The following is a 15,841-nucleotide window of genomic DNA, read 5'->3' on the forward strand; positions in this document are numbered from 1 at the left end:
GTTATTGCTGAGAGAAGTTCAACAACATCTGGAGAACCACATATTTCCCACTCTGCTATAAATAAATGCGTGCATAAAGATATTTTTTTAAAATTTTGGGAACAGCTTGGAATTGAAGTGCCAGTGAACAATTAAAAGGGTGGTATGACCCATAACAGTGGATGACACAAACAAATTCTATATGGAACATTTGCTGTTTCTGTAAAAGTTTTGCTTCAGCAATTCAGCGTAGTGTCTGATGAAGGAAATTAATCAAGAATAATTGTACATGCTGTTTTCTATTGTACTATACATCCTTTAATAATTATGGAGATTTTATTCAAAAAGAAGTGACTCTTTTCACTAGGGACTGAAGCAAAGGAAGGATTATTAGTTTAAGGCTATTGCTGTGGGTTTATAGTGGTATGTCAGCTCCAGTGTCATAGGGCTTTGCTCTCCTGTTAAAATCCATACTTTGTGTCAATAGCATTAATTTATTTGTTACTTAATCCTACTAAGAACAGCACATTTTACGTCTTATGCTACTCCCCTCCCAAGAAAGCCAGTACTTCATAGTTTTCGCAAATTGAACTTTATATAAGTAGGAGAAAGTATACAATGGTCTTTCTGGTAATTAGGTTGATCTAGTATTTAAATTATTATTAAGTGGTACATTTGTTGTCATTGTTCCCCCTTAAATCATTACTCTAAAACAAGTGTCAGAGTTGGCCATTAAAAGGAACCAATAGTTGCAAGTAATGAAAGCATGCCCAGGGGAAAAAATAAGTGTTATATTTTGGCTAGTAACACTTGTTTGATTATATAGTTTAGCATTTAAAATTTGAAGGGTAGATAGAGGTACATAGAAAAGGCATCTATTTGGCATTTGGGCTAAAGTTCATCATAATCTTGAAGAGCTTAGATCAGGCATAGGCAAACTTTCAAACCTGGGGGCCGCATGGTGGGCCAGAGCAGGGTGGGCAGGCCGGGCGGGGGTTCTCTGCCTCTTCTTCCTCCTTCTTCTCTGCAACTGCTGCCTTCCTCAAGGGTAAGTTTCCCTTTGAAAGAAGAAGAGCAGGAGCAGGAGGGAAGGGGAGCCTTCAAGGCATGTCAAGTCGTCTCAGCAAGCGGCTGCCCAGGGCTCCCCTTATCCACTTCCCTCCTGCTTCTTCTTCAGACAACAAGTGTGGCCGCCTCCTGAAGGCCCCCTCTTTGGGACCAGTGCATCTTCCTGAAGAGACTTTCCAAGGGGGAACTTGCCCTTAAGGAAGGTGGTGGAGGAGGAAGAAGAGGAGGCAAAGGAGGAGCTGCCCTCCTCATCACCAGGGGCGGAGGCTGGGAAGAAGGGGAGTGTGCCAATAGTCCAGGAAGGGCGGGAAGAGGCTTTGCCCAGGGCTGGTGCTGAGGCCACGTGCGACTGCCCCGGCCCTCTTCGCAGCAAGAGGATGCGGTGGACTGAAGCATCCTCATGTTGATAGGACAGTGAGAGAGAGGAGGGCATGAGAAAAGAGCTGAAAGAACCATATCCACCCTGGATTGCCTGGGTTTACCCATACCTGGCTTAGATGTTGTTCCTTTGATTTCATTCCTTTATGTAGATGCATCCCAAATGGAAAATGTGTGCCATGTCATTCTTCAGGCATAAACTTTAAGCTACTAGTTATCTAGAGGTTCACACATCTACCCTGACCTTACTGGTCAAGCCAAAACTAAAGGTACTGGATGAATCTCCTTTTTCTGGAAATCCAAAATCTGCAAGACAGTAAAGGTTCCCTCCCGCATTCTTTCAGGAAAGTTAGTTACACATCCAGCACCCACTGAGTTTTTTTTTCTCAAGGAGCTCTTGCTCCACAACTGTCAGAAATTTGATAGAGGAAAGGGAAGAGGGAGAATACTTTGGGCCCTGCAGTTTGAATTACACAAGGTACCTGTAAAAAGCAAATGTTGGGCAAAGAGAAAATATCTGGCTGGCAAGGACTGGCAAGGGGATGTTGGAAAGCTCCAGTAACCATGTTTTCCTTCCCCCAACCAATGGTGGTGTGTGACAGGATGGGCATCTTAGGAGTGGGTTGTGAATGGTGGATGTTTGATGTATAGTTAGACCCATTTGCCACATATATGCAATATAGTTATTCCAGAAACAAAACAAAACATGGATTTTTTTAAAATCCTTTATCCAAGTATTTTAGATAAGGGAGACTTAACCAGTACTGCCCACGACCACAACCATTCTATACCACCTCCATCAGCATTTCCAAATGGAAAAGACAGGTGCAAGATTGAAGAATAGTTGAACACCTCTTCTGAAAGTTCATGGAGTATTTTTAAATAGTGGTATTCCACACTATACTCTATTACCTTTTCCTGCTCTGAAATGCTAGAAAACAGCGTTTCCAACATCATCCACATTGTCAAGGAATCTAGGACATTCTTTTTCTGAGAAGGTGAGGGGAGACGGTGCAGTCCAAACTTGAATGGCTTCTCATATAAGAAAGGTATTGTTTGAAGGTCAGGATAGGACTACCAGACAGCTAACTCAATATGTACATTAAAGGGCTTGGAGACATACCTCTGGAAACGTGGCTGGTTTGAGTTCTCTAGCTTCATTTTGGAAAAATTGAGGGAATTAATTGTTCTTTTCCTTTCTCCCACTCCACAACAGATACTTTGTTATGCTGTCCTACCTATGCCCTGTCTGCTTTTAATTTATTTTAAGTAATCTCATCATTTTACTGCTATAAACATTGCATTCTAAATATCTGTTCAGAACATTGGCATACACAAGAGTAGGCACACTCTTCTTTGTGCAGTGTGCAAGAATGAATGAAGGGAACAAATATGATTTCTTTAATGTGATTTACTTTGTCTTTAGATAATTCATTCTTTTAAGTGACAGATAGCAAAAGGTCAAAGCTTTTTAGAGACATAAGGGAAAAGGGAACTGATTTTTTGTCTTCCTTTACAGAAATTCAAAGAATACATATTGAGTAAACCTTAGAACGGTACTAGCTTTCCAATTTGCATTAATCAACAAACAGTTCAAAAAGAAATGGCTTTATATTTGTTTAATAATTACAGGAAAGCTCTGGATCATTTTTCTTCATAAAAATCAATGTTTTCCACAAAATACAGTATGCTTATTTTAACTTCGTTAAGAAAATTTATAAAATTGTTCTTGTTTAGTTTGCATGCATATGTTGCAAAATCTTAAGAAGATGGCTCCCACAGAACCCTTGAAAGCCAACAGGGATTTCCTCATGACATGTATGTGAGCTATGAACCCAAACATCTCCCATTCAAATGTTGTTTCAGTGACAGACTAATGATGACATTAGGCTCTAAACTTCAACATATCTTAAATGTTTTTTTGGGTTGAAAAGTAATATAATACACTTATATGTGTTCAACGCACTATATTGACAATTGCGTTAATAACAGTAATTGTCTTAAATTACACATAAATTTTCAGGATGAATAAATGGAGCAGAATAAAATAAAGTAAAAGTTTATTCATAAGCAAATCATTTCATTTCAATGATGATACATTCATTTTAGTATATTTGTAACAATAGATTATTTGTTTTCATGCTTGGCAGGTATTTGTATGCACTTGGACAGAAGGTTTGGAAAAGGTGGAAAAAGCGCTACTTTGTTCTTGTACAGGTTAGTAACATTCCTGACCTTAAATACTAGAAGATGTGTGACTAAAGCCTGTTTTCTATGTTTGTAGCACAAATACATCCATAGGTGTCTCTTATATCATTCTTTTCGCCCTTTATTACACTTTATGGACTAATGAAATATTAATGTTATCTTAATTGTGTAAATAATATCAAGTGTTAATTGGTACATTTTTACCATTTGTTTAAACACTATTACCATTCGAAAAATTGACATAAAGGGGAAAAAAATCTTTAGAAGGTTTAACAATGTAACTATTAAAATCCATTATGTAATAGACTTCTTTTGAATTGTCAGGGACAGAAAGGTATCATTTGCTTCTGCTTTGGAAGCTGAATTTTCTCCATTATTTGCTTGAAACAGTCTATATGGATTCTGTATAGGATCTAATTTTTGATGAAATTGCTGAAATAATTCTGAGATTTTTTGTTAACTTTACATTGTTTTATGTTTTTTTGGTGGAATTAATGTTTGTTGGTTTTTCAGTCCAGCCAATAACTTTAAAAGTTTATTTCCACATGAAAACCACAGTTTTAATGTGGAAATATTAAACATTAAAATTTAAACATTATTAAAATATTAAATATAATATATAAATATAAATATATTAAATATTAAACATTAAATACAGCCCGAAAGACTCACAGCAACCCAAAACTACAGTTGTTTGGAACTGTTAGAATATCATCTTAACTTTTCTGCTTGTATGTTTTCTTACAGTCTCTAACGTTTATTGCAATTAATTAATAATATCAAAACCAAACATAATATATGCATAGCATATATTTCCACTATCATCTGTATTTCAGTTGAGCTTGTTTCAGCTATTAAAATGTCAGAAATGAAAAATAGTTCTATTGAATGAGCCTGCAAAGAAATGGTAATGTTTTGAAGATCACTTGTAAAATTTCTATAAGTCTATAACATGATTTTGTCATAATGATCTTACATGAACTCTTACCAAATAATGTTGCCATACTGTGAAATGAAAAGAGAATGGACATAGTAGATATCTGCCTTTTGGATTGGAACTGTCTAGTAAACCTACTTCTCTTCTAGAATGAATTTAAGTCCTTCACATTGAGAAAGATTATTACATTTGTTGAAGTAATTAAAATAAACAAACAAAAAGCACTTCAAGAAGTAATTTGAGTAAATTATATTACATAAACTAAGGATCATCTGGTACTCAAAACTAAATGGTTCATTTCTCTTACAATTTCTACACTACTTGATTGTTCTTAACAAGAATATATAATTTAAATAAAATGTTTCAGATATATCTAATGGCTATACAGTTTAATGCTGCAGTTAACAAACAGAACTCTTATCATCTGAACAGTATATTAGGATGTGCATCATTAAATACCTATACCTAATTTATGTCAATCATAAGTTTATCTTTTATCCTAATACTTTAAAAATAGTGTCCATCCATCTTGCCCTTGGTCGGCCCCTCTTCCTTTTTCCTTCCATTTTCCCCAGCATCATGATCTTCTCCAAGCTTTCCTGTCTTCTCATTATATGGCCAAAGTACTTCATCTCTGCCTCTAATATCCTTCCCACCAGTGAGCAGCCAGGCATTATTTCCTGGAGTATGGACTGGTTGGATCTTCTTGCGGTCCAAGGCACTCTCAGGATTTTCCTCCAACACCACAGTTCAAAAGCGTCTATCTTCCTTCGCTCAGCCTTCCTTATGGTCCAGCTCTTGCATCCATAGATTACTATGGGGAATACCATTGCTTTAGCTATGCGAACCTTTGTTGTCAGTGTGATGTTTCTACTCTTCACTATTTGGTCATTGCTCTCCTCCCAAGAAGTTAATGTCTTCTGATTTCCTGGCTGCAGTCTGTGTCTACAATAATCTTTGCGCCTAGAAATATAAAGTCTGCCCTGCTTTACACATCATAATACCTACAGAATGCTGCTGCTCAGTCGCATAGTCATTTCTGTCTCTTCGTGACCTCATGGACCAGTCCACATCAGAGCTCCCTGTCAGAATAAACAAACATTTATTTTACAGCCATGCAAACTAATATGCTTCTTTGTTGTCCACAGACTGAATGACACATTGAAACTGAAAAGGAAAGCCTAGGGGATGGTGTCTTACTCTAGCCCAGGCATGGCAGACTTCAGCCCTCCGGGTGTTTTGGTCTTCGAGTCCAAAACATCTGGAGGGCTGAAGTTTGCCCATGTCTGCTGTAGCCCATAATACAGAATTCTAGAATTTTATTTTAAAGGGTTAAATTTACCTTTCCCATAGTAATTTGGGTGATTGTGATCATGCAAAATCCACACTCAGTCACAGGCTTTGAGAGTCCTAGCCAAAGCTTTTCTTCTGTACTCTCTCTTCCTTACACCCTGGGCTGTTGAATCAGCTCCATGGCAGCTAAATGACACATGGAACTGCTCCAGGTTAGTGTGGGCCAATGTTACTTAATGCAGCCTTAACTGCATTAACTGAAGTCACAGGTTGCTTTGAATTTTCCCTCAGAATCTTGAACAAACCATGACTTTAGGCAATTCGGTCAGTTCTGAGACAGAACTGGTCACAACTGTTTACACTGCCATCTCTTGTACCCTGGGCACGGGTAGCCCAGAGACATGGGATGGCACTCCCTATCCCTGCCTGTTTTCCTTGTCATGGTGGCAGCTGATGAGACATGGGCTGTGCTGGTCGTTCATTGCCTGGAGTGATGTTGGTCAGGGCAACCAGGTGATCAAGAAAGAGAGGGAGAAATAATCTTTCCTTCCCATCTCCCTCTGGAGCGCCAGCCAACATCACTCCAGACGACACTCCTGCTGGTTTCTGTGATCAGAAGAACAGGAGGGGACTGTCAGGACTCCCTCTGGCCTCTGCAGTGGCCAGGAGTGGCAGTAGTTTAAACCATCCTGGGATCGATGCAGCACTGACCAATCCAGATTGGGCACGGGAGAAGTGATCCATGTAGATCCCTCATCTTAAATAACCTCTACTTAAAACAAGCAGTAATTCTTTAAGTGAAGGTTACCGTTATCGATCTTCTTACAAGTGAGGAAGACACATCAGCTCCATACTGGTATTAGCATCTCTTGGGGGGAGGTAGGGTTACCATATGCCCAGGGTGGTTTTATCTAGATTCTAGGGCTGACATCCTGTTTGGAACATCATCTGGCCCAGATTGCAAGCTTGTTCTTTTTCTTTTCTTTTTTTTTAAGTTTCTGATCCCTTGTATAGGTTGCAACATGGGGCAAAACGAACTCTGCAGTCAAACTGATCTATTTTGACCCCTGTATCCACAGGATCAGTATCCATGGTTTCATTCAACTGTCCAATCAAATATGTCCTTGCTAGGCATTTTCTAGATCTTCCTTAACTCTAGTATAATTGAGCTGGGAGTCCTTCATTTCAATAGGGTTTACTATTACAGTATCTGCAGTTTTTATGTATCCATGTGATGTTCAGAAATGTATTTCCCATGGATAAAGGGATTATACTCTAATAAACAAATCAATTTGGGAATTTTAGACATGGAGGACACAACTGATTTCGAACATTTCTTCCCTCAGGTTAGCCAATACACATTTGCTATGTGCAACTACAGAGAGAAGAAATCTGAGCCTCAGGAGTTAATGCAACTTGAGGGTTATACTGTGGATTATACATCGCCCCATCCAGGTACTTTCCTGTGTCATGTGTGTTCATGGGTTATGTAAATACTCTTTCAGCTGGCATAATGTACTTTTGGAGGTGAAAAGCAAAATTAGTGAAAATTGTTAATACTAAAGAGAGTTTGGAGAAAAATTCTTTTTTGTGAGATTTTTTTCTGAAGTTGTTGCTGCACTTATGTGTCTGGATTTCTTTTCTTGTCATTTGTTTTCTATTACAGTGAATCCTCCACTTTTCCAAAAAGGTATAAGGTGTTTTTCTCAGTTTTAACAGTTTTGAGTCAAGTCTATGTATAATAGTATGACTCCCTTATCCCCTGTTTCACTTACCCCCCCCCCCAAAAAAACCCTCTCCAAATATCTAAATATCTATCTAAGTCCACCAGTGTGATTGTGATTTTATGGTATGCTTCCAGGTCATGTATAATCAATTATTCATGGTTTCGGGTATCCACAAGGAATCTTGGAACATACTCTCCATACTCCCCATGGATACAAGGGTCTTAGTACATTTTTAAAAAATAACTGCTAAAATTGACTTTACTTTTCCTATCAGTATCTAGTGGGAAGCAGATAAATCTGTGAAACAGCAATAGATATTTTTAAAAGTTATGCTTTAGCTTTTTCCTTTTGTGAGAAACAACCTAATCAAGAAAACCTTTGACCTTCCATGTGTTTGGCCATGTGTCAACCTTACCCAACTTATCCATGTATACACACATATGTATAAGAAATTGCTATTTTTTCTTGCATTTAGCATGTCAACAAATAGAAATATTCCCAAGGTGATATTTCCTCTCCTATTCCACCCTTCAGTTTGGGTCCTAGATAAGGAGTAGGTTTGTTCCATACATACCCTTCACTTTCTTTAGTTTAATGAGTGGGGCTCAAAAAATTAACCTGTCACCCTTTTCATGTAAAAAGATGTCAACAGTAAGAAGTTGGAGGAGGACAGTAATTTGATTCAGTGTTTGAATCAGATTGTCCAGACCATGACTTTTCCTAATTTTGCAGGCCTCCAAGGTGGTCAGATGTTCTTCAATGCTGTAAAAGAAGGTGACACAGTGATATTTGCCAGTGATGATGAGCAAGATAGAATCCTGTGGGTTCAGGCAATGTACAGAGCAACTGGTCAGTCTTATAAACCCATTCCTGCAAGCCAAGCACAGAAGATAAACCCAAAAGCAAGTCATAACCAAACAGATATATCTCATAGTAAGTTCACTTCATTCTTAATTTAAAGGGCTTTATTGTCATAATTACTCTGTTAACATGTTTTTCCCAGCAGCTTTTGTCGCAATAGCCATCGTCAAATACCTAGCTGTACTCTTGCTGTGTTATCTTTAATACAAGTTGCAGTTCATATTGTTAAAGTTCAAAAATATATTCATGTGTCCACAGAAAAAAGTATAGCTTATAGATTACATACAACACACCTCCCCCAGATACTTGTGTGCCTCCCAGGCCCATACAAATATTAAAATGTTTCTGCAAAGTTTCTCTTGTGACTTGTAGCAGGTGGTGATGGATCAACTTGGTCAAGTTTATGGGTGGATGGTGATCTGTTTAAGAGCAAGGAGAGCTTTCTCCAAATCCCAAAATGATAGGATATTAAGCTTAGGAAAAAGCAAGTAGTGAAAAATAGCACCAAAGTAGAAGCTGTAGGCTAAAGTGTGAACCAATGTGTTAGAAGGGGTTTGAGTGTAAATCTGAGTGTAAGACAGTTCAGATCTCTGTTCAGCCATAGAAGGCAACCTAAGGCAAGGCATACTTTCTCAGCCTTAGAAGAAGGCAAAGGCAAATCTTCTCTGGATTAATCTTGCCAAGAAAACCTTGTGATAGGCTCATTATAAGTCAAAAGTAAACTTGAAGAGACATAGCAAAAACACAAGGAAGTCTTCTTTTGACTGTAATCATTTTATTGAGTTATTATGGCCAACAAAGCATTTAATCCGGTAAATACATTATGACTAGCAGCAACACAGTCTTTTCTTTTTCCTAAGGAGAATACCAAAACCAGTGGAGGAATCAAGAACTTCCATTTTATCACAGTAGTCAACCATCATGATAATACAGCAGGCCAATGTAGATTCCACACCAACTTCTCTCCACAACATTAAACACATTACCCCATGCAAACACTAATATAACATTCATGCAATTCATAGTGAAGCTAGTGAAACTAACTACCAGATTGCCAAACTGAGCTGCTCTAAAGGGAAATTGCGCAAATTAATGGATGTTAGGGAATTCAATGGCTGCTAGTCAAGATGGAATATATCATCTCCAGTATCCTGGGCTGTGTACTTAAATATAACAGTTGCTAGGTAAAATGAGAAGGAGGTTGCAATTGTGCTCCTGTCTTGCTGGCAAGCTTCCTATAAGTAAATGACTGGCCACTTGGATATGAAAGTGGATCATACAAGCTTTTTGGACTGATCCAGCTTGACTTTTCTTAACTGTGCATGACAAAGCCACGTTTCTTGGAGCTTTGACCAAATAGTAGTTCTAGTTGGATGAAGTAATGAGCATTGAATTAGATCATGCATATCACATTCTCATTCTAAGGCCCCACCTACGCTGCTATATAATGTAGTTTCAGAATGCAGTTTAACTCCATTGGATTATATAATGCAATCCACTGCATTATATGACAGTATAGATGAGGCCTAAGTGTAGATGAGGCCTAAATCAATTTATACCAGGACTGAATAGAACCTGGAAATAACTAGTGTAACTGTTTTTGAAATTATTTTCTTGAAGAGGATATATGTGGAGCTATATTTAATATTTTACAGGTTTTGATCCTTGGCTCTATTCTCCCAGGAGAAAAAAATGAGAAGAGATATGCATGCTTAATATTGCAAGCACCAGTGGACTCACTTGACAATAACTCCAGGTTTCTTGTCATACTGCCCAACCTGTTCCACATTCAGTTGTGACATGTATTTTCAGCTGCTTTCCTATAGCTGTTGGTTATTTCTGCGGAGAATTTCATCAAACCTTTGCCCTCCCTTCCACTTCATGCAACCACTTCATGGTCTATCATACTAGCAATGTTTTGGGGTGGGGTGTCAAGAGAAGAGAGTCTTAGCACTCGGGTTCAGACTCCTCTTTCAAGGCTGCGGCCAAGTGCAGACTCTCCATTCTGATAGAGTATTCTGATAGATAACCCTTTGCTCCACTTCTTTTTGGCCTGCTATGGGGAGAATGGAGGGAAATAGCACTCGCTTTGTTAGAAATAGTCCACTAACTATCATAACAGCAGGGTTCCAGTGAAAGTTACAGCTTTTACTGAGCAGCACACATTGCAAATCCTGATTGAAAATAGGGTTCTTTCTGCTCCCCTTATAGCACTCCAGTTGATGTTCATCTATTACTGCATTTAATCCAATTATTTCACTGGTGTGCCAGCACATCAGTGTAGAGCCAATTTATGTAGAAACAATTTCTGTCATTTCAACTCTGTTAGAAATGCTGGCGTCCACACACTTAAAGTCAAGGCTTAAACATGCTAATTTTCATAGGGCTATAAGCTTGTCTGCCATTCTCTGGTTTCCAAAGATAAAAACATCATAATAATATAATGAAAACTGAAGGTTACAAATTCTTTTGAAATGTCTTACTTGAATTAATCTGCCTGAAATGGAGAAAGAAAGCACAAAGGAGCACTGCTCTCTTTTTTTACTTCTCTATAACATCGGATAATTGCAGATACCGTATTCAAACAAAAAATAATAATTTAGAAATCATAAAAAGCTTTCTTTGTATTATTTGAAAACATGAAGAGTTCTAGAAGCATGGAATTAATAAATAATGTATTCAAAATGTTTAATCAACATGTGACTGGAAATTAAGGCTTTTAATTCTGCCTTTTGTTGCCATTATCTTGTATTTAGAGTTGCTTGGGCCATGTAAATTCTGTATGAAATGAATTCTTTTTTCCTTTCAGCTGGCAATACTTTTATTAATACGTTCATTTCTTGTCAAACTCCAGTGAGATTTAACTGTGCTCAGGATTGTACCCTAAAGGGTGTTTAATCATACATGGTGTTGCTTCATAAACTCTAGGGAAAAATACACTACTGCTGTTTCTGCAGATGATCGTCTCATCAATGTACTGTCAGACTGTTTATTTTCTGTATCTACCTTGGTGAAATCTGTCACATGGATGTGACTCTTGCTTTGACAATACGGAGCCAAATGATATGAATTAGTTTGTGCATCTTTTCAAGATGTGATGCTGTAGATCCTTCAGCTTGAATTAAATAATTCTTCTGTCTGCAACTACAACTGGAAGTTGGATCTGACATGGATCAATATGATCTGGGGCTAAATTTCTAAATGTGACTGATTATGTTAGCATCATGTCCACAGATCAATATGGAGTTTTATTATGAACCTAACTCTATAATTGGGTTTAATCAATAAACTTTTGTCTCCTTTTCTATAGAAATTTTAGGTTTGTGCTATGCAGTTTTTTCAAAAGTACATTTATGATGCATCTTTTCTAGTTATGTACGTAAGAAGACCTATATTTGAAATTAAAGGAACAAAGAGAAGCAAAAACCTTATTGTAAGGGTTCAATCAATTTTTGAGTTGATAGCAAACTATTCACCCCAGTGTTGTGTATGGAGTCTAAGTGAGCTAATGTGCTAATGCATAACTAGTCCTTTTGGCCACTGTAAGGCTTTTTCTGTCCATACTTGGTAGACAACTCACACTGAGGATTTTGACAAAAAATACCATTAATGAAAGCAATCACTAGAGCTTGTCTTTGGATAAACCCGCGGGGTTCAAAGGCGTTGAAAGATGCAATCCCTGAACAATAATAAATTTGGACCTTTGATTGAAGTGCCATTTAAGATAGTATGTTACATATAGTTTACACAAAGAAATATTGCTCCCAGTTTCATTACTCTGTTCAGAAAGGTTGAAAAAGCTCTTTGCCATTACTACATTATGTTTGTTTCATTAAAAGCCGCATGTAAAAAGAAAAGGACTGGAAATGACCCTGCTCAAGCCCGTGTGTTCATTTCTGCTCTAGTTTGCCATTTGGGAAATGGGCTTCTAGCCATACTTGCTATTTTGGTCTGTGATTAACAGCGTCTTAATGCCCATGAGCAAGACCTGCTGTGTTTGTATGTTTTAAACAGCTATAATGCTCTGTCTTCAGGAGACAAGCTTACTGTCTTGTGAAAACAGGCACCTACGTAATAAATGTATATGTTTTAAAAACAATGGATCTTTTTGGAGGCAGAGCATAAGATCCACATTGTTGGAATAAATGCTTGGGCTTTTGTTTTATTTTTTGAAAAATATTTGAATAGATTGTTCAGTCCAGTACTTTGGGGAATAACTTTTACTCCGAAAATGAAAGAGGGGTTTCTTTTACTTTCCTTCCATCTATGGTTGTTTTTAAATTGTTGCCATTTACTTAAACTTTATTGTGAGTGAGTGGTGGAAAGGAAGAGAGAGACTGAATAAGATTATCCTCCAATTCAACATGAAACCAGGCTTCAAGTGGAACAATCTACATCCACGCATTTTCTGTTCTCTCCTACAATCAGATACAGAGCGTGCTCAGAAGCATGGCATGGATGAGTTTATTTCTGCTAATCCCTGCAAGTTTGACCATGCTTCCCTCTTTAGAATACTTCAGAGGCAGACCTTGGATCACCGATTGAATGATTCCTATTCTTGTTTGGTGAGTAAAAAGGCTGGAATAAAAGAAATGCGGAGAGAGGGAAAAGTGAGAAATAGTTGTTGCAAAGTGGTCTTTTCTTCCAGACCCATTTAATAACTGTGTGCGAGGTTGGAATAAAGGATTTCAATCGATTGGCTTCAAATTTGAAAATTATACACTTGAAGGCTACTGCTGTGCCACTCAATAGAGAAGAGAATAGACTCAAACTGACTCTGAACCATGGTTTATCAGCCCCTCCAGGGAGGGCTGAATAAAAACAGAAGGCTTTAATAAATATGGAACCCTCTGTGGTAGGATTTACTAACACCTGTACAGGCATTTTAAGGTACAAATGCAGCTCGCCAGATGTCAAGCATTATGTCATCTATCTTGTAATTCTCTTCTCTTTCATGAACTGGGAAGGGAAGAGAAATGCAAAGAATAGAATCAAAGCCACAGGGGGAGTAAGGCAAATAGATTTATTGCGCTTGTATTCAGCTGAGTCAAGGTTAGCTTTGTAGGCTTAAATCCTGGGTAAATTACGTATCACTCCAGAGGTAGTCTAAAATTTCACTACTATTGCTCCTTCACTTGTTAAACAAGATGTTGGAGAAGAGTCGGGTTTGCAATAAAAGAATGTCTAATTGGAATAAAACTAAATTAAACTACAAATTAATGAAAGCTTATTCACTGTGCTTGCTTTGCTCAGTGATCAGTATTTACCCTGACTGCATAGTCTTTTTGTTTGTAGTAGGATATATTTAATGCAGTTGGCCAAACTCAGTAGAACTATTTATATTTTTAATGGCATACATAAGCATTGTTTGACATAAATAATCAAATCATTGAGAAAGTAGTGGTGTGGAGTATCTTGAAAGATCTGTATTTTGTTGAAAGAAAGATATACAATGTGAGGACCATTGTGCGAAATGTAAATTTTCCACTTTGACACTCATATCTCCCATTTGAAATATTATTTATTTATGATGTACTATTTCACATTTTCAAATTATGATTTTACACATTATGCAGCAATGAATTCTAAGTTGCTATTGCATGTACGTTTAACAATACTGGCTTATAGCCAATTGTACTTGCATCATCTGCATGTCCTTCACTTTTTAGTATTGTTGTTGTTGTTATTTTATATACATAACCGTAGTTACCATGCTTTTTTCTTTTCCATTCCCTTTTACCTTCCCACGCCCACCCCTCCCCCTTCCCTGTTGACAACTTAATCATTTTTTAAAAAGCGTCTGGGTTGTGTCAGCCATATTTGAAAAACATGTCAAAATAATCTTAGGGCCCTTCCAGACAGGCCCTATATCCCAGGATCTGATCCCAGGTTTTCTGTTTATCCCAGATTACCGGGCAGAAAACCTGGGATCAGATCCTGGGATATAGGACCTATCTGGAAGGGCCCTAAGATGTAGTCCATAAAATGTAGTACTAATATTCATTGTGGGTAATTCCTCAGTAATATAGGGCTAGCCATATTGCAAAACATTAAGACATACAAAGCATAGTAAGCCACTATGCAGCCAGCAAAACACAGCTACCTCGTGGCTTGTGTAATTATATCGAACAATCCGAGGAAGTCCTCAGTGGCAGAACATGATGATAACATGCTTCAATAGATAAGAGGCCACCAATTGTTGTGGTATCCATTGGATTAGAACCTCTTTTTGTAAAGATTGTGTGTTGGTTGCTATGATCCCATCACCATACATAAAAACAAATGCTCACATTGACGTCTTCCAAGCAAACCAAAACCAACAAAGGACTTTACCTTTGGAAGACAATAATAGTCAGCCATGATATGGTGATGACTATGGGAATGGGAGACCTGTATATATTTATCCAAGGACAACAATCAGTATCTCTGTGTTGCCCTTTCCTAGCTTGTCTTGAGGAAGTTACTAATACGTTATGGAAGCATAAACCATTGGAAGCACCTACAGTAGAGTCTCACTTATCCAACACTCGCTTATCCAAGGTTCTGGATTATCCAAGGCATTTTTGTAGTCAATGTTTTCAATATATCGTGATATTTTGGTGCTAAATTTGTAAATACAGTAATTACAGCATAACATACTGCATATTGAACTACTTTTTCTGTCAAATTTGTTGTATAACATGATGTTTTGGTGCTTTATTTGTAAAATCATAACCTAATTTGATGTTTAATAGGCTTTTCCTTAATCTCTCCTTATTATCCAAGATATTCGCTTATCCAAGGTTCTGCCGGCCCATTTAGCTTGGATAAGTGAGACTCTACTGGAGATCATTGGCCCATCTAGTTCTATTTTGTCTATATTGACTAGCAGAAGCTTTCCAGGTTTCCATTAAAGATTCAATCTGAAAATCTCAGGGACTGAGCCTAGGATCTTCCTCTTCCAAAGTACTTACAGTGCCAGTTCAACCCAATGTTTTACCACATCAATGGCACTTGGAGGGAAGTATTGAATGATATGCATATATTTTTTCTCTCACAGGGACAGGAATGGTTCTTCATCTCAAAGATTGGCCTTGTTAAGAGTTCTTACAGATGCATCAATTTATTAAAGTTAGTTTTTCTGTGAGATGAATTCAGAGGATGTATTTGTTCATGATTTGTACCAAGCAGGTTCAATCTGCTTGTGCATTTCAGCAATTAAATGAAGACTGCACACAATATTTCTCATCAAAACAAAACCAGCCTACTGTGGAACAATTAGATATAAACATAACCTCTGTTCAAAAGTATTTGTCATATTAAATTTCTTTGAACTTTCTGATGGACATGAGGCATTTCTGAGCAAATGCATTTTTCAAAAGTGATACATCATAAAAATCCACACACTCTA

At 37.6% G+C, this 15,841-nt stretch overlaps 1 protein-coding gene across 11 annotated transcripts in view; it reads left to right on the forward strand.

The window, feature by feature from the left end:
- The window catches only part of cadps2 (calcium dependent secretion activator 2), a 307,122-nt gene that overhangs the window by 176,296 nt on the left and 114,985 nt on the right, over positions 1–15,841 (forward strand). For all 11 annotated transcript variants that reach the window (XM_062982339.1, XM_062982340.1, XM_062982338.1 and 8 more), the window contains exons 9-12: positions 3,576–3,642; positions 7,210–7,318; positions 8,323–8,523; positions 12,880–13,016. In XM_062982339.1, coding sequence (XP_062838409.1) covers positions 3,576–3,642; positions 7,210–7,318; positions 8,323–8,523; positions 12,880–13,016 — 514 coding nt within the window. The remainder of the gene's footprint in view (positions 1–3,575; positions 3,643–7,209; positions 7,319–8,322; positions 8,524–12,879; positions 13,017–15,841) is intronic.

Source organism: Anolis carolinensis, chromosome 5 (assembly GCF_035594765.1).
Source record: "Anolis carolinensis isolate JA03-04 chromosome 5, rAnoCar3.1.pri, whole genome shotgun sequence".
NCBI lineage: Eukaryota > Metazoa > Chordata > Lepidosauria > Squamata > Dactyloidae > Anolis > Anolis carolinensis.